Source organism: Zalophus californianus, chromosome 6, assembly GCF_009762305.2.
Source record: "Zalophus californianus isolate mZalCal1 chromosome 6, mZalCal1.pri.v2, whole genome shotgun sequence".
Classification (NCBI taxonomy): domain Eukaryota; kingdom Metazoa; phylum Chordata; class Mammalia; order Carnivora; family Otariidae; genus Zalophus; species Zalophus californianus.
Genome location: NC_045600.1, coordinates 2,830,801 through 2,850,771, shown reverse-complemented (window position 1 = coordinate 2,850,771; position 19,971 = coordinate 2,830,801). Strand labels below are relative to the sequence as shown.

At 46.4% G+C, this 19,971-nt stretch overlaps 1 protein-coding gene across 3 annotated transcripts in view; it reads left to right on the top strand.

The window, feature by feature from the left end:
• Positions 1-17,385, top strand: part of RCOR1 (REST corepressor 1) — a 124,040-nt gene extending 106,655 nt beyond the window's left edge. The window contains exons 8-12 of one of the 3 annotated variants that reach the window (XM_027570540.2): positions 2,770-2,964; positions 8,817-8,894; positions 9,134-9,191; positions 9,688-9,917; positions 13,250-17,385. In XM_027570540.2, the coding sequence (XP_027426341.1) occupies positions 2,770-2,964; positions 8,817-8,894; positions 9,134-9,191; positions 9,688-9,917; positions 13,250-13,291 (603 nt within the window). In that variant the 3' untranslated portion in view covers positions 13,292-17,385. The remainder of the gene's footprint in view (positions 1-2,769; positions 2,965-8,816; positions 8,895-9,133; positions 9,192-9,687; positions 9,918-13,249) is intronic. The other 2 variants (XM_027570541.2, XM_027570542.2) reach the window with 2 other exon arrangements.
• The last annotated feature ends 2,586 nt before the right edge of the window (positions 17,386-19,971 follow it).

Sequence of the window (19,971 nt, the reverse complement as noted above, 5' to 3'; positions counted from 1 at the left end):
CTCTATTTAATATATTAAGTGCTATGTACAAGACATCATGATAAGACTTTTTAAACAATACTAACTTTGCTTTATAGACCTTAGAATTTTGTTTTCCAAGAAACAGGAATAAAGGAAGCCCTAAAGGAAATCATAGTGTTATCAAGGAAGGATTTTGTCCCCACTGGGCAGCCGTCCTCACTGTTTTCTTCCCAAGGTTAGCGAGCGGTGGGGTGGTGTTGGTGAGGAGCAGGTGAGGGTTTGCTTCCTCCTTTCAGCCCTCGGGGTCTCCTTCCTCATGATGGCCAGCTCCAGAGCTCTGCACCGTGGTTCTGGAGGGGGCTGGGGGGACGCGGTGCAAGTATTCCCGTTACTCAGAACCAGCAGCGTGGGTCATATGGCGACGAGCCTCACACACGGCGAATGTTTAATCTTTCACATCTTAAAAATCATTATGTCATAGGATTCAAGAGACCCATGAATTCCTACAATTGTATATGACTTTTGTATATTTATAACATTTCTTTATCGTAAACTGTCCATTGAGAACGATGGGGTGTCTAGATGATCTTAGTAACCTTTTGAAATGGGTTATAGTCTAAGGTTATTTTGCCCATTTATAACAATTAGATAAAGCGTATGTGGGACCCCTGAGGGCCCTCCAGGGAAACCCAAGGCCCCTTGGCACAGATTGGAAACCCTGCACAACACAGCATTTTCTGCGGCAGGCCCCTGGTGGGCTAGTGATACAGTCCCTGGAGGAAAGGGCGTCGTTGTCCATTGGCGCCCATTAGCTCCTCGGTTCGGGCTGGAGTGTTGCTTCCCAGTGTGGGATATGACTTTTATATGTTCATACAAGTGTTTTTCTGAAGACAGAGTCTTCTATCTATAGTTTCAGTAAAACCTCAAAGAATTCTCTATCTCAAAAGGTTCTAAGGTATGAGAACAGCTGTTTTAGACTGTTACACGAAAAACAGAAGGGTCTGGACATACCTAAACTTAAAAATCATGCCAGTAATACATGCTTTTTCTAGGCAAAGTAGGAGATCCAGCTAAACAAAAAAGGGAAAATGAAGATGATTCACAATATTATCATCCTTAATCACTGTTAACATTTGGGTGACTTCTTCCAGATGACTTCCTATGAAATGAATATGCCTATTTACATAATTTTGAATCGGTACTCACTTTAAAAAAATAAAATGGGATCTTAATATATAATATTTATAATCTTTTAAGTTTACTCTTTCTTGAACATGTTTTTATGTCAAATATATTTGTATACATAACTGTTAGTTTATCATACACACATTACATAATTCAGTCAAGTAATCTTAGAGGTTTTTATTGGTCCCCCCCCCCCCCGCTTTTTGCTATTATAAACAGTGCTGAAGTGCTGATCTCATGATTAAATATTAGTACACTGAATTTTTTCCATTGGAACAAATTTCTGGAAGTTGAATTGTTGGGTCAGTGTCTCCTAGTTACATTTTTAAAGCTGCTTTTGGTATGCTGCTGCATACCACCGAACTGAAAACTGGTAATTCTTTCTGGATGGCTCTCTAGCCAGTGATTTATATGAATGCCCAAATAACAAGACTATTTTAATGGTTAGCTAAATTAGATTGTTTGGGAAATCAGATTGTACCTGCAATTTTTAGGAAGCTTTGTTTTGATGCATTGTTCTGTATTAGGCTCTTCAATGGAACATTTTAAATGAAAGAGGAAAGGCTTGATTTTACATTAATTTCTATAATTCTTATTTGTATAGCACAATTTCTGATGAAAAGAGAAAAATGATTTATATCTTAAATTCTCTATGTACTAAAATGTTGTTAAAACAGACCCATGGTCATTTGGTGGTCTTTACTAAACAGCATAGTGCTATTACAGACATAGGTTATTGCCTACTAATATTTTTATGTATTGTTTATGACTACTTGTTCAAGACCTCATTGGCACCATCGTAATTACAGAGTCTGTTTATCTCAGTGTTTTAAAATATGAAGTAAAAAAACTTGAATGTATTCTCAGCTTCATCAGCAAATGTCAGTATGCTAGGAAGATGAGATTATTAACAATTACAAAAACTTCTTCTTAAACTTGTTATCAGGAAAACAGTATCCTTTCCTTGCCAAGATTTTATTACATTTCATTTCCAAAGGTTTCGGTTTTAGAGAAAGCACTTAAAAAAATTAGCAGCAGTCATGCCTTATAAAATGACAGCATATATTTTTGAGGCAAATTACACAGTTGCCCTAAAAGTTAAGAGACATCCAAAAAAAGGTATATAAAAAAGTCACAGTTTCGTATGGAAGTTTTATATTTTAATAAACTTCTATATAGATTTAAAGAATTTAAATGGATTTTTATATGTGTGCTAAATCATATTTTTCTCTTTTCTTTTTGTGGTCCCAAATCCATCTATTTTGCTAAGAACTATGAGGATTAAATAGCTCCCCATTCATATATACAAAGCACACCAGACGAGAATACAGATCTTTTTTCTTCCTGTGTTACTATAGGGAACTGAGAATGCCTATTGCCAGAGGCTTAGAGTGATAGAAGAAGGTTGTTTACACGGAGAGCAGTGGATTCTACTTTGATGTGTTTAGCCAAAATTCAGTAGGCAATGTTTTTGTTAACTGCCTGTTTGTAGATGGTAATTATGATATGGCATGGTGTTTGTCTTCAGTTGTTTAGAGCCATGTTAAGAAAATATGCTTATTACTGTTCCTTTGGCATTTTAATGTTTTAGAGTCTCATTTATCAAATATGTATATCATGCAGGTGCCCCCTACGGAGACAGTTCCTCAGATCAAAAAAGAGAAACATAGTACACAAGCTAAAAATAGAGCAAAAAGGAAACCTCCCAAAGGAATGTTTCTGTCCCAAGAAGATGTGGAGGCTGTTTCTGCCAACGCCACGGCTGCCACCACGGTGCTCAGGCAGCTAGACATGGAGTTGGTCTCGATCAAGCGGCAGGTACCGCGGGTCCGGTCCTGGGCGCAAGGGCTAACGGTGCTCCAGAGGCCTTTGTATGTTTCACACACCTAGCTGTCCTCTTCACAAATCTCTAAAGGGCATTTTGTTTCTAAGGAATTGGACAGAAGATCTTAGGTACTGATCCGTTGGTGTTTTTTCAATTAACTTTGAAATTGAAGATTTATATATATATATATGTGTGTGTGTGTGTGTGTGTGTCAGTGATTTTCACAGTGTAAGCACACTCACCACACAACCACCCTCTCGATCAAGAAAAGAAACGCTGCCTCCCAAGCCCTGTTCATTTCCCCTTGTAGTCCCTGCCCTTTGGGGACTCAGTGTTGCCTCCAGTGCCTCACTAATCTCCCTCTCACCCATTACCCACCTTCTTCGAGTAGCTGATCACTGGTCTGACTTTTTAAACCACACATTATTTATCCATTTTTTGATTTTTATATAAACAAATCATCTGATGTGGTTTCTCTTATGCCCGATATTCATTCAACATGTGAGATCCATCGGGGTGGTATAGAGCCATAGATGTTGTTCTTTCTCATTACTGTATAAATACCCTGTGACTTACCCATTGTACTACTAGTAGATATTTTACGCCATTAACAAATAATACTGATGTATTTTTTTTATGTGACTCTTGGTGTGTTATGTATGCATCTTTGTTGGATACGTACATAAGAGTAGAGTTGCTGAGTTACAGAGTATGCGTATGACCAACGTTTTATTTCATTTTTTCTTCTCTTTCCTCTTTCCTTCTCTCCTCTCCCCTCCCCTCCCCTCCTCTCCTTCTTTTCTCTTGAGGGGAGGGGGTTGTGCAGAGGGAGAGGGAAAGAGAAACTGGAGCAGGCTCCACGCCCAGCACAGAGCCTGACCCGGGGTTCGATCTCACAGCCCTGAGATCATGACCTAAGCCAAAACCAAGAGTCAGATGCTTATCCAACTGAGCCATCCAAGGGCCTCTGTCAGCATTTTCAAAAACAACTCCAAACAGTTTTCCAGGGTGATCATGTCAATTTATGTGAGTTTGGTTACACTACATTAGGGCTTACTAAGTGTAGCACTATGACATTTGGGGCTGGATAATAACTTGTCGTGAGGAGCTGTCCTGTGCATTGTACACAGAGCGTTCAGCAGCATCCCTGGCCTTTAGCCACTAGATGGCCAGTAGCACCTTGGCCCCATCAGTTGTGCCAGCGGAAGTGTCCTCAGGCGTTGCCTAATTATCTCCCCCCACCTGGGTGTGGGGGCAAAATTACTTCCTCCTTCCCATTCTGAGGCTTGCTTGCCTTTTCACTCTCTTAATGGTTCATCTTTTGATGAAATTTTTAATTTTAAGGTAGTCCAGTTTCTCATTCTTATCTTTTATGGTTAGTGCTCTTAAGTTAAGAACCTTTCCGAGGGTTATGAAGCTGTTCTCCCACGCTATCTTAAAAGTGGTGTTTTGCTCTTCACATTTTGATCTTCAGTCTGTCTGGAAATGTTTTTCTGTGTGTGTTTTACATGACATTTGTGTTTCCATGTGGATAGCTAGTTAACAGTAATGTTGATTGAAGACTATGCTTTTCTCGCCTCAGTGCATTAGGACCTTGTTTTGAATCCCATGTCCATATATGCATGATCTGCTTTGGGGTTTTCTGTTGTTACTCTGGTCTGTGTGTCTATTCTTCGCTGATACTCTCCTGCCTTCATTATACCTACCTTTACAAATCTGAGTATCTGGTCTAGATTGTAAGTTCTTCAAGATTGTCCTGACGCTTTGTTTCCATGTAAAATTTAGATTCACCTTCTCAGTTTCCAGAAGAATAATTCTTCTAGAATTTTTACTGGGATTGTATTGAATGTATAGATCAAAATAGAGACTTAGCATTAAACTGGAGAACTAACCCGGGACTCCCGAACATGATCTACCCCCCACCAACACAGATCTGTAATTCTCGGTGTTGTGCCGTTTCTGCATCCAGGGCTTTGTCGGAGTTACCCTAGATGTTTGGTACGTTATGATGCTCTTGTAAAACAGGATACTGTTCTTAAAATTAATCCTTTTCTAATTATTTATGTCTCTCATGAGGAATGGCTCATCGTTTGAATCTGATTTTACATGGTACATTTCGACTGCAAATTGAATCGAGTAGCCTATAATGTCCTTTCATTAATGTTCCGCCCCTCCCCCATCCTTCTCTCTCGGGAATTCAGGGCAAATTGTGGTGGACTGTTGGTTTCCTTTTAGTTTTTGCTGCTTTTGACTCGTTGATCTTGATGGTTCCATGGAAGGTTGAATAGGAGGTCAACCATCATTTCACAGATGAGAGGAGGGCGCTGTGGGCCGGGTCTGTCACCTCGTGTCAGGTGGCAGCACAGAACAGGACCAAGTGTTCCTGTGCTGCAGTCAGAGGACTGGCTTCAAGTCTTGGCTGCTGGCACGGCTGCACCCTCATCTTAGGAGAATCACTTAATCTTTCTGGGCCTCTTTTCAAATGAGGAGATTAATCCTTGTCTGCCTGATCTTACCCCGGCTATCTGAGGGCTGCGGCATGAGGGAGCGTTGTAAGCTCTGTCTGCACTGGAAGAGCTCTCTGACTGGGGCTGTGAGCTCCCACATGCACTTTCATCTTCCTGTACAAGGGGCCTCGTTTCCCCCTGTGCTGAGCAAGTCCCTAACACTTGCCATTCAACGTTAATATATGGAGGAAAGAAAACGAGCCCCCTTCTTCCGTGGAGGTGTGACTGACATTACAGTCAGATGCAGCGGTCTTTGGTTTCACAGCCAGGGTCAGGAGCAGGGATTTTTTTACTGGAAGGTAGCTACTCCCAGTTCACACTGAATAGAGAGGGTTATACCTCCAGGGAGGAGACGGGTTGTTCACCCCCCACAGCCTGGCGGGGCTACTGCCAAATGCACTTGCCAACTCACAGTGGCAGCCGGTCCACACACTGGACATACTCTCTGGATGCCTCCATGTGTGGTGGGGTGTCAGGGAAGGGCTTGCACGAACATAGCAGAAAACCTGACTAACAGCAGCTTAAACAATTCAGCATTTATTTTTATCAAATAGCAAGAAGTCCGAGCGCCAGTGGCTGCTGGCATCAGCCCGTCTGTTCAGTGGTATATTGTCGAGGACCCGGATTCTCCCACATTCCCTCCTCTGCCATTCTTAATGTCCTGGCTTTCGCCTTGCTGTTCTTCTGCATTGGAAGCTTCAGAAGCCATTCTGCGGCCTGCACACCTGCGTTCAGGGCAGAGGAGGAGCTGGAGGTGGAGCCAGCCCATCTGCCCTCCTAGCAGGAGAAGCTTTTACCTTCCCGGGGGCTCCTGTCCTTTGTGCATGACAGAGCTCTGCAGAACAGCTCCTCCCAGCTCCGAGAAAGACCCCCAGCCTCTATTGACGATACTTGTGAGAAGGGGGCTGGGGAACAGACGTCTGTTAGATTAGCGAGTGGCCAGTGCCTGGTGCATTAGGTCTCCTGGGTGGAGAGGGAGACGGTCACACAAGAAAGTAGAAAAGCCCCATACAGCTGGGAGGTCTAGGTAAGGCACCAGGCCAAGTCAATGGCTTTTTTTGTTTTTTCTCTAAATGCCGATTGCTTTCATACTGTATTTCTTAACGCAGCTCGTTGCCACTCTGACTTCCTGTTAGCATGATGTTGGCAGCCAAACCCTATCCTTATTCTGATAGTAAACACTGAGTATCTCTAACAAGGCAGATACATTAGGAAGAGAGATGAAAGTTAATGAGAATTTAGAGCTAAACTTTTAATGAGCCGTGTAGTCACTTATGTAATCTCTGTGATGCTTTATTGATTTTTAAAGAGAAGATGCATGTGGTAAATAGGTTGGTCTCCTTAGAAAAATGTATGTTACTTAATCACAATGCAATATATCCCCAGTTTTATACATATGTGAACAACAAGCTGGAGCAAATAGAATAACATATTTAACTGGCGTGCTTGGCAGCATTGAGTATTCTAGATTGCTGACTTTTGAGAATTCGCTAATTCCCTGTTACAAGTTTCTAGGTCTAGTTTTTAGCCTAAGGAGAGTTCAGTGGACATAATCTTGAATGTCTTACAACATTTTATGGGTGGTTGGTGCATGAGAGCTCCGAGCAAGAGTCTGAGACCCTGCTGTTTGATCGGGTAGCCAGTAGACACACATGGTCATTTAAATTCAAGTTTGGATGAAAGTAGAAGACATGAAAAATCCGATTCCTTAGTTGCATAAGCTACATTTCAGCTGCTTAGTATTTACATGTGGCCGGTGGCTCCCGTGTCAGGTAGCCAGTCACAGCTGCAGAATACTGCTGCATCCAAGAACATTCTGTGAGGTAATGCTGCTCTGAGAGCTTGGTGTCACTGTCCCAACAACTCACTGTGAATCAATTTCTGGTACCAGTTTATTTTATTTGACTTGTACCTTTTCAAAAATGAACTAAAGCAAATTTCAGTAAATCAGGGTCCTCAGTTTTAGTTTTACACTAGAGTAAATTTTGTGCACATTTCCTGTATTTTTCTTTTCGGTTGTTTCTATGTTCTGATTTGACATTAATAGAAAAAGATTTGGCGTAGGCTGTATTTCTGGTAGGCTTTAAGGCCCTTACGAGTGGCAAACAGGCTCACTTTCTGGTCCCGGACAGCGCTGGTCTTACTTACTGGGCCACCGGTCCCCTGTACATCTCCACCCCATTTTAAATCTTTTAGAAGAAGTAAAATACAGGAAAGGAAATGCAAAACTAGAATTCTCTGAAATGTAAGTATTTGAAAATGAAATTTTCATCTAAGTATAAAAAGATTTGTAGAGGAGAGAATTATTAAAGTGTCCATGAGACCGTGTCCTTCACCACCATCTCCGCTAATCTCCCATCCCTCCCCTACCTCTTGAAGTCCTCCTTTTCTTTGTCTTAATAAGGTTGCTGCTTTTGAGGGCACCTTCTGCTCATGAGTGTCTTTGAGGTTTTATTTGGGAAAATGAATTTGTTTCTCCCCTTGCTTTTTTTTTTTTTTTTTTTGCCCATGGGATTATTCAGAAAGGAAAAACCCTAGGGTCAGAGTCCCCCCTGGTGCTTCGCCTGGAAATGCCTCTGCACATAGGGCTGAGCGGGAAGGGCGCATTCCTATGACCCAGCGCATTCAGGAGTCCATGCAGAAGTCAGGAGGAACCATGGAGTGATTCGGTGGTTGTGTCTTTCTTTTGATTAGGTATGAGCAGTGAAAGATTAGGTGCATCGAATCCAATAATGTGGAAAAGAAAATCTGTGAGAAAGTGAAGAATTACAGTTGATCAAAATTAGGCTTGTGGGAAACCGACATACTGCTTTCTTTTTTCTTCTCATTAAAGAAGGCTGCACTGTGGGCTTTTGCCCTGTGTGGTGCCTGGACAGACAGTGCTTGGGGCCCTGGGAGTCTGCATCTGCAGTCCTGCTGCAGAGCTGTGCCTCTTCTCTTCAGCCTTGACTCTGCCCGCTCTCCAGCTTTGAGCTCAATTCTGTGTGGCGGAAAGCCCGGGCATTGCCTGTCTTTTGTGTCAGACTCCAGATATGCTACTCAGGGGATGAACTGTAAAGAAATTATGAGTTAGGACTGTGCACACGGGAGCTCTTTCACCGCCATGCCCTCCTTCTTGTCCCTTGTATGCTGCTCTAAGCAAGTCACAGCATCTAGTTAGATGCTCTGAAGGGATACTGTGGGGACCTCAAATCTTGGCTACCATACAGATCTGGTACTTCTTTGCTCTCGGTTTTTTTGTTTCTTTTACTTTTTTTTTTTTTTAGTTTCATTTTCATTTCATACCTTTATAAAAGTTTTTCATTTTTAAAATTAAAATATTTTCTTCTTTCTCTCAGATTCAGAATATTAAACAGACAAACAGTGCTCTCAAAGAAAAACTTGACGGTGGAATAGAACCATATCGGCTTCCAGAGGTAGGATTACGTTGACATCATCTTAGAAGTCATAACCACGTTTTACGTGCTAAGAATTGAATGCCTGTATAATACATTTCCAGCGTACCTCCCACAGAAAGAAAGGTATAGATAACAATATTGAAAACCTAGTTGATGTTGAAATTCTGACAGGAGAAAAAATAAGATGCATTAACTCTCGTAAGGACACACACACCTCAGACGCATTATGCTCACATGACTCATTTGGATATATGCAGGTCACTCAGAAATGTAATGCACGTTGGACCACGGAAGAGCAGCTTCTCGCGGTACAAGGTATGGGGGGTCCTTGTGGGCTTGCAGCTCTGGGGCCTTTAGGAAAAGTCATGCCTCACCCCATTCCCATCCCACTGCTTGTGGGAGTGTGTTGGGTTCTGAATGGTCAGAAAGTACAAAACCCCAAAAGCAGCAGGTTGTCAGAATTCTACAGTTGGGAGGTGTCCTAGTCTTGGGGGGGTCCTGAAAAGAAGAATGCAGAATGTCCATAGCCACAGGCTGCTGGCTGGATGACTTCAGGTATCTTGGGACGGGTGACAGAAGGTGCAGACTTCTGGATGACAGGGTCATACTGGACTTCTTGGATCAGTCATCTACGAAATAGATCTCCGTTGCTGCTTTTTCCCACTGGTATAATGCATTAAGATAGTGCCTGCTGTTAGAAGCCCCGTATGTTTTCTTATCTAGATAACGGAAGGGGTAAGTCTCAGTTGTGTGGGTTTTTCAAAGTTGTTTTTCCCCTGTATTGAAAAACAATGCTCTCTTACATCCTTAGCCATCAGGAAATATGGCCGAGATTTTCAGGCAATCTCAGATGTGATTGGGAACAAATCAGTGGTACAAGTGAAAAACTTTTTTGTAAATTATCGACGCCGCTTCAACATAGATGAAGTTTTACAAGAATGGGAGGCAGAACATGGTAAAGAAGAGACCAATGGGCCCAGTAGCCAGAAACCTATCAAGTCCCCGGATAATTCTATCAAGATGCCTGAGGAGGAAGACGAGGTAAATCTGAAACAATAGGATCACTGCCAGGTTCATGCTCGATATTCGGTTTCTTCTTTGATGGCCTTTCTCAGCTGTAGAAATATTTTTAGCTCTCAGCTCTGTCAGTGACTTGACTTTTACCTATAAATACCATAATGTGAGTGTTGACGCCAGTTAGTTTTTGGTCACTAGGTATATTACTCACATTTTAATTCCTGTACAAACTCTTAATTCCATCCTGGTTTCCTCCAGTCACAGTATATTCCACATTACCAACATTCCTTAGATCGAGTAAGAACTCAGCCATAAAACAGTTAGTTGGAAGTGCCTTGAACAGCGTCAGTCAAGCTCAGTCATATAAAATGCATTGTCATCTCAATAGGAGGTTAATGAACTTACTGGTGAATCGGCACAGCTAGCCAACCAGGAGCTCCTGGGTCTGTCTCTGCTGTCCCAGATCATCCAGACTTTGATGCTGTTTGGGGCTAATGGCTTTAAATATTGATGGGGACAATTCCAGGTTCTGTGGTTGGCTGGACCTTCCAGGCTGGTGGCTGACATTCTGGCAATCTCCAGGATAGCTGCACCGATCTCCTCTGCCGACTCGGCACAGCTTAGGCAGCCAGATTCCTGAGGCTTCACGGCCCCCTCTGCTGTGTCCCTGCTTCCTGGGACAGGGCTACCGGCCATTTCCCTAGCTAGTCTGGCCAGCCCTGCTACATATATTTACCCCCAGTCCCACAGAGGAGGAGAATGGGGCTAGGCAGAGGTTAAGAGTTCATTGCCAATCACTTGACATTTGAGTTTGTTCACTGACACGGAACTCCAAGGATTAAATGAGCTTTACAGGAAGAGTTACTTTCTCATCAAAGCCTCTTCCAGACCCTGGTAGGAATGATTTGAAATTACCTAGTTTGTATTGTCTGTGCTCCCCCTTTACTCTAAGAGGCTGGTTATAAAAGCTGCCCAGAGGCCCCCCTCCCCACTCCTGACCTGAGCGCACAGGGTGCCTCACGAGGGAGATCTGCACACCGCGCCCCCTCCGCCCAGCATGCCATAGATGGAGCACTCTGTGCCTCTGCACCAACTTGAAAGGCCACAAGGTACTTATATCTGTCAGAAGGGTGTTAAAACATCCTCGTTTTGTTAGACTCTTTAGAGCTTTCTACCAGAAAATCTTTGTGATAAGTTTACAGGACTTATATTATCAACAATGTGAGTGTTTTCCTGAGCCACACGCATGCATGGCCCAGCCTGAGACCCTGGAACCTAGCAGCATGTGAGCAGAGAGAAGGAGTTTGCAGCTTTTAGCAGTAATTCTTGTCCCAATGCTAGTTGCCACTTTAGCAGCAGATTAACTTCCCTCAGGTCCTACACTCCAGAAGCACTGAAAGATGAGAATTACCAGGGAAGGAATATTAGAATTTGCAAGAATGACAGCTTCCGTGTGTGTTTTTCAGCTTTAGTCCCAGGAAGCAGAAATAATAGGAAACTTTAGCTTTCTTCCTTCTTCAAATTTAATCAAAGTGGGTGTTGCCAGGGTTAGCCTAAAAAATGTCATAAATTTGGGACCAAGGGCCATCACCAGTGGGATGGCGTGTGAGTTCTTCCCCATGTATTTTCCTCCCTTTTCTTAAGCGTGGTTCATTCACTGACAGTACGTTTCTTTCCTTGTAGTCCAGAAGGGCCGTTCTTCATGGTCCATTCACCATGTTGGTTGTACATCAAAACATGCGCACAGAGTCCTCTTCCCAGTCTCTGGGAGCATTGGCTCACCCATGACCGCAGCTCCCACCAAGTAGCACATCTTCATTTCTCTCTGGTGGTTATCTTCCATGTGTCTGTTTGCCCAGCCTTCTCTTCAAAACCAGCACTGTGACCTGACGTCTCTTTAACGTATGATCTTCATGTTGTCTGTAAACATTCTCACCTCCTCAATCATTTAAGTCTCTGCCGTCACACACCTTATTGCCTTTTCTTTGGCTCCTTCCTTCCTGAGAGAGCAAGAGCAAGGATGCTCACAGGAGAGGCAGAGGCAGAAGCGGGGCTCGACCCCGGGGCCCTGGGACCGTGAGCTGAGCCCCTGGCGCCGCCGTCCCTTTTTCTGAACGCTCCTTGCCCTCCCAGCCTTCCGGCTCCACCGGCTTTTCTCTTCTCTGGATAGCAGTTTGCAAAAGGAAATCGGTCTGCACAGGGACCGGCTGCTTCTGCGTCCGTGAGGGGCCTGCGGGAACTTGTTAGAATGTTAGTTTATCGTCTGGCCAGTGCCTAGAACTGGGTGCCCCTGTGATCTCTCGTTGTGTAGCCTGTGGATTCCAGCAGCTAAGAAAGAGGTCTGCCAGCGTCCTGCCCACCCCTTCTGCCCTCAGATTTTGTGTGTTAAATGTAGCACAGACAGGGAGGAGGACATCAGAATTGCCAGCAGCTCCAGTAACGTAAGGGCCTGTTCGCTGTGGGCTTTATTTCCTTCAGGACTGAGAAGGGAAGGCAGCCCACGGGTTTTGAGCCTTTGAGATTGAGAGTTCTCTGAGGTGGACAAGGGTGCAGTGCAGAGCAGGGGTGCGTGCGTGTCAGAGCGGGTGGTGGGGATGCTGGACAGCACTGGCTCAGAGGTAGAGGCTCCCTCAGAGTTACAGAGTGGCTTGAGTGTGTTACTAGTGAGGGGAAGTCGCCCGACCTAACTGTTCCCATAAACGGGGATACCGCCCGAAGGAACCGCAGTTTTCAGATTCGGGGTTCACAGCCCAGTGGTTTCCATAGCAGTAAGACATCACGAGGGTGGCAGTGAGCGCTAAGACACCTTGTAACTTTCTGGCTTGGGTCTGGGAGTCAGTTTTAGTTCAGAAATGCCTTTGAGGCTTTTAAAGAAGATCCCGCAGTCTTGGCTCTCCTGGGTGTCGCCGTGTCCCGGCGCGGGCCGGTGGCTGTTGGCTGAGGGGGGTAGGTGCCACGGCTTCTCTCCAGCCAGCGCTGACACGCCTGAGTGCTGCCTTTGGCCACGCACTGTGCCGACAAGACCTTTCCAGGGATTTTATCTGATCCTGCGAAGTAGACGTCACTGTTGTGTCTGTTCTGCAGATGAGGAAACAGAAATTGGAAAAGAAGTAACTTATCCAAGGATCCACATCTAGAAAGTGGAAGAGCCAGGATTCGAGCCTGAGATATCTGGCCATGGAGGCCGGCCTCTTAGCTCGTCTGCCGTGCCCAGGCCCTGCCCTCAGGAACACGCATGCGTGCGAGAAAGACAGGCAGCCCACACCCTCTCCCCCTGTCTCGCCACACCAGAAGTAGCAGTTTGCGGTGTTCACCTGCTCTATGATTCTTTTTTTTCTTTCCCCTTTTCTCCTCAGGCTGCTTCTGTTCTTGACGTCAGATATGCATCTGCTTCATGAGAAACTCTGGTAGCTTTGAGCACTTGGTATGGACGACTGTGTTATCCAAGATATCAGGTATTACAAGACATCACCTAGCCATCTGCATCACATCTCTGTGGACAAGCAGCTATTACCAAAAAAGGCATACACTTCCAGTCCTGTGCTCCATCTGCCTTAATTCTGTGCTCGTTCCTCCTTGTGGCGCCACTTCCCAGAGAGCCCCTTTGCATCTCTCACACTCTGCCTAAGTGCTGGGGAGTCTTCATGGCCTGCACGCCTCCTGTGACTCTGGGGACCCCTCCCCAGTCGAAGCTCCTGAGCCCCACCAATGGCAGCTCTGCCCAGTCAGCAGCTTCTTCAAACAGGTAGTCCACTTGGAAGGCACGACTCTGTTCCTGCATGGCCTGCAACTTCTACTTTGTGCATAATGTAATTTTCAGAGTGACTGTGACCCTGTTGGCCTTTTAGAAAGTTTCTCTTGTTCTTTTCTGAGGCAGCCACCTAAGTGATATCATGCTCCTTTGGAAATCACAGTATCCTGGCAGACTGCATTATAATCTCCATTGTGCCAAACATCCTGAGACAGCTCACATTTCCCCAAACGTTGGGTGTAATTATGGTTTGTAAATTTATCTGGCTTAAATCTCGCCCTTCTCCCTTCCCAAGTGGTAGAAAGCTCATTCACAGCAACTGTCCTTGGACACGAGCTTAAAGGGAACGTGGACCTCAACACTTTCTGCCTTCAGCTTTCAGCATTGTAATCCCAGGACGGGAGCCAACCCTGTCTTTTTGGATCCCCCCCACCCCACCATCCAACTCCAAGAGATGCGGTCCATACCACTGTACCTGGTGCTTGTGCATTGGAATTGGTGCCTTCTCCTTTTGGCAACCATGTTATCAACCCTTTTTCTGTTTTAGTGTCTTATTTCTTCTTTAAAGTTTATTGCTTGCCAAAGATAACATCACTGAGATTAGGAGACAGGGGAGAAATTGCTGCAGATTCTGACAGAGTGCAGATTTTAAATGTCAGGTTAGCTCAATAAGGGTATTAGAATAGCTGGTGAGGGTTTTGTAAAAGCTACACATTGTGTGTTCCCCGTTCTGTTGGTATGCCTGGCCTTCTACATGTCACTCCATACAGCTTTTTTTGTCCTTCATATACTGATGTGATCATATAAACACCATTCTTTTCTCTTTTAATATTATAGTACAGGACAGAGAAGTGATCAGTTTATTGGCTCTAGTAAGACCAAGACGAAAAGAAACAATGTACAAAGTGGTCTGTAATGCCTTTTGGTTGGACTGGGAACAAGTTAAATGTTTCTAATAAATGTTCTGAGATTTCCAGAATCACTTATTCTCGTACCAGACTCTGGACCCGCCGCGGGACTGAGGGATAGACTGTCAGACTGCGTTCTCGCGTAACCTGTGTCCCGCCCACGGTCAGTCCAGCCTGCACTAAATATGTTGAAGGAGCTTTTGTTGTTGTTGTTTTGCATCATTTAAATATTTTTCCTGCTTTCAATACCAAAAAGAAAAAAAATGCAGATGCTTTAAGGCACAAACAGAATTCTTAAGAATTTAAAATATGCAATTAAAATTTGATGTGTTTTGACTCCCAAGCACCTTGCCCCCCCCCCCCCCTTTTAAAGTCAGCTGATTGTCTTTTTAGGAAGAAGGTCAGCTAGAAACCTAGACTGTTTGGAATTGTATGCTTTTAGAAATCTGGAGAAAGGTCATTCACAAGGGGAGTAAAATGGGACTTTCCCGACTTTTGTCATCTTGTCCCCTCACAGGGTGTCTGTGGGTCAGGTAAGAGCGTGTGAAGAACGGCGTCTGAGGAGGCCAGAGGGCAGTCACAGCTTGCTGCTCCCACCTAGACGGGGTAGCATAATAACACTAGTCATGAGGTAGGGTTTGTTTGGGCTTGTATCGTAAGCCTGCTGTGTAATTGGAAAATGGCAGGTAAACCATGGAGAGGAGATGGCCAAAGTTTTGCACATCGCTTAAAGGGGACACTAGGCAAGAAGCGAGGCCGTAGGTTCTCTTTGCTTCTCAAGGCCTCCTTCCTCTTTATGGAAGCAGCAGGCAGTTTGCTGCAGTGGGTCTCGTTCTGCCAGCAGATCTGTTCCTCTCTGCGTGCCCGGGCAATTCTCCTTCTGGCAAGGCGTGAAAGCCCCATGCTGGTTCCTAGGGAGCGGGGCAGGCAGCACGGCAGGGGCGCCGGGCCCCTGGGTGTATTCTGCACCATCCCCTCACGGGCTTACCCGGTGCTGAGGAATCACTGCGGCCAGTACCCGAGGCCGGCCACAGCGGCCTGGCGCTGGCTTTCTCCACCAGAAGGGGGCGTCGTTGTTGTCATTTGCCAGAAGGAAGAAGGTTTTTGCCAGACTCCTTCCTTGTAGTTTCAAGCATAACGTAGCACTGTGTTTTAAACTCTTTCATTACACTGTCTTTTCAATGATGTTGTAAATGCAAGAAATCACCTAGCTTTAAAAGCTGAGTGATTGATCTTATTTATGTGAAGCCCCTTTTTTAACATATCAAGACTTCGGTGCATCAGCAGGTCGTGTTTGGATGTATAAGGGTCCACAGTGACAACTGCTTCGGATGCAATGTTCACTTAAGCTTTGTCTTCTTAAAAATTGATCAATGTGAATGTCATAATTATATATATATTTTTGTGGAAAATTTCTCCTAAGTATAAGTTATTGTGCAAAATATAGTACCATTGAAGCAAATGATAGTTTAACTTTTAGTTTAGAAATCCTAAAAGATATAAATTGTACTGCATATGCATTAAAAGTTTGTTTTATTTAATTTTATGTAGGTGTGTAAAGTGTTAGGTAAAAATTGTTTTCACTTATCCATTTAAACACCTTGTTACTTGAATATTGTGCTGACTGGTCTGAACCAGCGATCGACCCTGTAACATAGCTCTTTTGGCCAGGAAGGCCGTGCCTCAGTTGTGCTCACAGTCAAGTGTTGGTGCCTGCAGGGGCCGGCAGTTAGTGTAACACACCCGCCGCGTGGTCTCGGGGTGTCTGCCCACCAGGACACCAGTTCCTCAAAATGGTTTTTGATAGTTTTTAACCTATACAACCCTTCGATGGTCACCAACCTCTCTAATCAAAAAATGAAAATGAAAAAATTGTTGCGTTTTACAAGCTTACCGTGGTGGACTAATTAAGCAGTTGTTTTCTGTGTATAAAAGTTCCCTCCGATACCACACACCACTCTAAGTGTGCTCACTGTCACTTTAAATTTCAGCTATGCCCTATTTTTGTCTTTCTAACTATCAGATGTACTATTGGTATAATTGCATACCAAAAATAAGCCAAACAGTGCATTACACTAACTGGATCCCTGCTAACGGAGCCGAGGAAAGACGGAGCCAGCTCACACAAGAGCCTCGCTTCCTCTCTCGTCCAGCCTGCATCTAAGCCCAGTGACCCAGGATCCAAGCTTTCAGTATCAGGTGAAACTTGGCTTCACGTTGACTCAAGGTAGTCAGCCAATCTGAATCTAGTGGTCTTGTGCAATGCTCACAAACAGATTCTCTCTCCGCCCCTCGCTGGCCCCCTGCAGCTTTCCCTCTTACACTAAAGCACAATTGCGGCAATGTTATGATTCCGAAGAAGGAAGGTCCGTAGAGTCTATGCATGTCGTGTGATAATGAGTGTTTACAGTCACCTTCTCCGAAAACTAAAATTCTTACTGGAGTGGATAGTATTCCATTACGTAGACCTATCAACTTTGCTAAGTGCTTTTTAGATTGCTTAAAATTTTTCAAGATTTTAAAAGATGTATAAGGTTAAGTTTGCAAATATAATGGAAATGCTGTATATCTTTTGAAGTGATAAAATCCATGTTGGAATTTTAAAGAAAATATGTTGTAATAATGCTGTTGTAAGTAATATTTTAATGTCTCTTTTTGCTTGTTTTCTATATCAGCACACTCATTGTGGTGAATGTTCATAGCATTATAATTGCTTAGCCATTGAATGATAACATTTGTTAGTGGAGATTGAAAAATTTATTTGTGAAATTCTGCAGAATTCATTTTTCTATTTCTAATATTTGCTGAAGTTAAATAAAAAATTTTCAAGCCATTGATGTAATAAAATACGAGACAAAACCATTTTCTGCACCCTCCCCTTTCCATCAAAGCAGTGCTCTGCGCTAATGCATAGTGGGGTTTTGCTTTGGGCCTTGGGGTTTCAGAGCGTAGACACCCCCCAGAACTACACCCTTGGAAGCAGCCACGGATGCCTTCTGCGTGTAGCCTTTGGCTCGCCTTGAACTGCATTTTTTTCTTTTTCTTTTTTTTTTTTTTTTAATGTACGATGAACTTACAGTTGGGACCAAGCTGAGGTACATGAATTCATAAAAGTTGGCAGCTGTTGAGGGCTTGCTTACATTTTAAGGTTCAGTGAGAGGACATTTTTTTCCCCATTAGTGGTTTTTCTCTTTTTAGCGTGACCAGGCTTGACACCTGGATGCTGGCCTCTGCATGGCCCTGGACTGTGGCAGTGAAGAGGCGGGCTACCGCCTCGTCACCTCTGGTCTGCCGAGAGTGGACACAGCTCTGACCTCAGCACCTCCGAGTGGTGTGAAGAACACTCTGAGCACCCACCTACTGGCCACCTCTGCCATCTCCTCTTTTGTAGCCAGAATGTAGGATCTGGCTAGAGAACTGCTAGAAAAACCTGGCTTCTGAATCCAGCGTTGCTTCAGGCAGCAAATTTAAGATATGCAGATGGGGTCCCTCTCTGTGTGGGACTTGGCAGAGGGTAGAAGCGGGTTTGCAGGACACCTGTGAGAGTTCCTCCCCCAGTCACCACGCTCGGCGTCACAGGAGAGGGCGCCGGGTGCTGCCGGAGGGTCTCTGGGTGACACCTGAGGGTAGCACCCAGGAGGGGCGGACAGGGGCTCAGAGGCCACCACGCGTGACTTGTGGAGGTGCCTCGTGGTACCAAAAGCACCCTGGGCTGTCCTGCCAGGAGGTGGAAGGAGGGAAACTGAGGGAGAGTGCAGGCGCAAGGAGAGGAGGAGAGGAGGGTCAAGGCTGAGGAAAGGAGGTGGCTCACTGTCAACGGTGCTGGATGCCTGCCAGGATGGGGGCCGAATGGGCCGCTTGGGCTTGGCCTCCGTTGCCTTGCAAGTGCGGCCAGCACTAAGGGAAGGAGGTGTGGAGGGAGTTAGGGCAGGGCTGAGGGGAGGGCTTCCAGAGGCTGGCCTAGACCACCACACCTGTGCGGGCCCTCAGGCGGCGGGGAGACCTGGCTGGGGCCCGGCACCAACGGTGCGTGAGGAAGCGCAGGCCCCGGACGCGTCTCGCGCCCCGTGGCCCCTGGTCTCAGCCGGCGCTGCGGCCCTGCTCCCGCAGCTGTAGCTCCCCGCTCTCCTGGGCGGGCGGCCGTGGGGGCTGGGCCCGGGGGCAGCCCCCGCGGGCTGCGCTGGTGACCAGCTGAGGAAGGTCCCTGTCACTTCTCGTTCCCCGCTCCTGTTCCTGGGATCACGTTCAGAATCAAACCCTCCTCGTAGGCGCTGCTGTCCAGCGCCCTCGGGGCCAAGAACACGCGGAGGCGGCAAGAGTGTCTCCCTGCCGGCAGGTGTGTCCGGGCTCCACAGCTTCTGTCCAGGGGAGAGGCCTGGAGAGCACTTGGCAGCCCGTATTTCGGGAAGGGGCGAGGCGGCAGCCCTCGCCGCCGCCGCCGTCTCCATCTGGAGCGCGGGCACTGAAGGCCAGCCTGCTGGTCCCGGCGCCCGTGGCTCTGTTCCCCGAAGCCGGCCCCAGGGAGCGCGCCGCACGGAGCAAGCCCAGCGGCCCCCTGTCCCTCCTCCTCGGCAGTTAAGACCCCGCTTGTTCCCCGCTGCGGCTGCTCCATTAGGGGCCGGGCGAGCTCATGGGCCACCCCAGCGGAACGCGGCCCCCAGGGCAGGCTCCCTTCCCCCTCTTTCCGCTCTTCCCTGGGCCGTTCCCCCGCCGGGGCTCCCGTTAGCCCCCGGGGCCTGCCCGCGCTCGCACCCAGGCTCCGCGCCTGTGTCCGCCCGAACCTCATGGTGACCCAGCCTGAACATCTCTGCCCTGCTCCTCCTCGCAAGGCCGCCGTGTACGCAGGGCTGTGTGTCTGGTCACCTACCTCCTACCCCCATCCCTCCTGCCAGCGACAGCTCGAGCCCTTCCTGGGCCCCTCATCTCGTCCTGACACCCCTCGGCCCCCAGCCGTGGTCAGGGCTGTTTGCTGCTTAGAACATCCTGTCGTCTAGAGAAACCCAGCCCTGCGTGCGGGTGCTGCGTGACCTTTCTGCCTCGGGAACGTTCTGTGCTTGTCTCGGCTGCAGTGCCTCCCCCTGCTGTCTGGCCCTGCCCCCCACCACGTCCACCTTTCTGCACTTACCTCTTTGCTGGGCTATTAAGAAATGGCTTAAAATGTTTCTTATTCTTTGAAGTAGGAGAGCGCTGCAGGGGGATGGAAGGCATGCGGTGGAACGGGAGTCCCCGCCCTGCACCCCTCCGGCCGCCTGTCCCCGCTCCAGGCACAGCCTCCAAGCACACGGGCAAACAGCTGTCCTCGTGCCTGCCTCTTTTCACCTGACACACCAACATCTTACTCTTTCGACACGTCCGTGCCTCTGGTGGCTCCACGGTCATCTGGTTCCGGCCCTCTGGTTAGGACTCTGATGATTTCTTT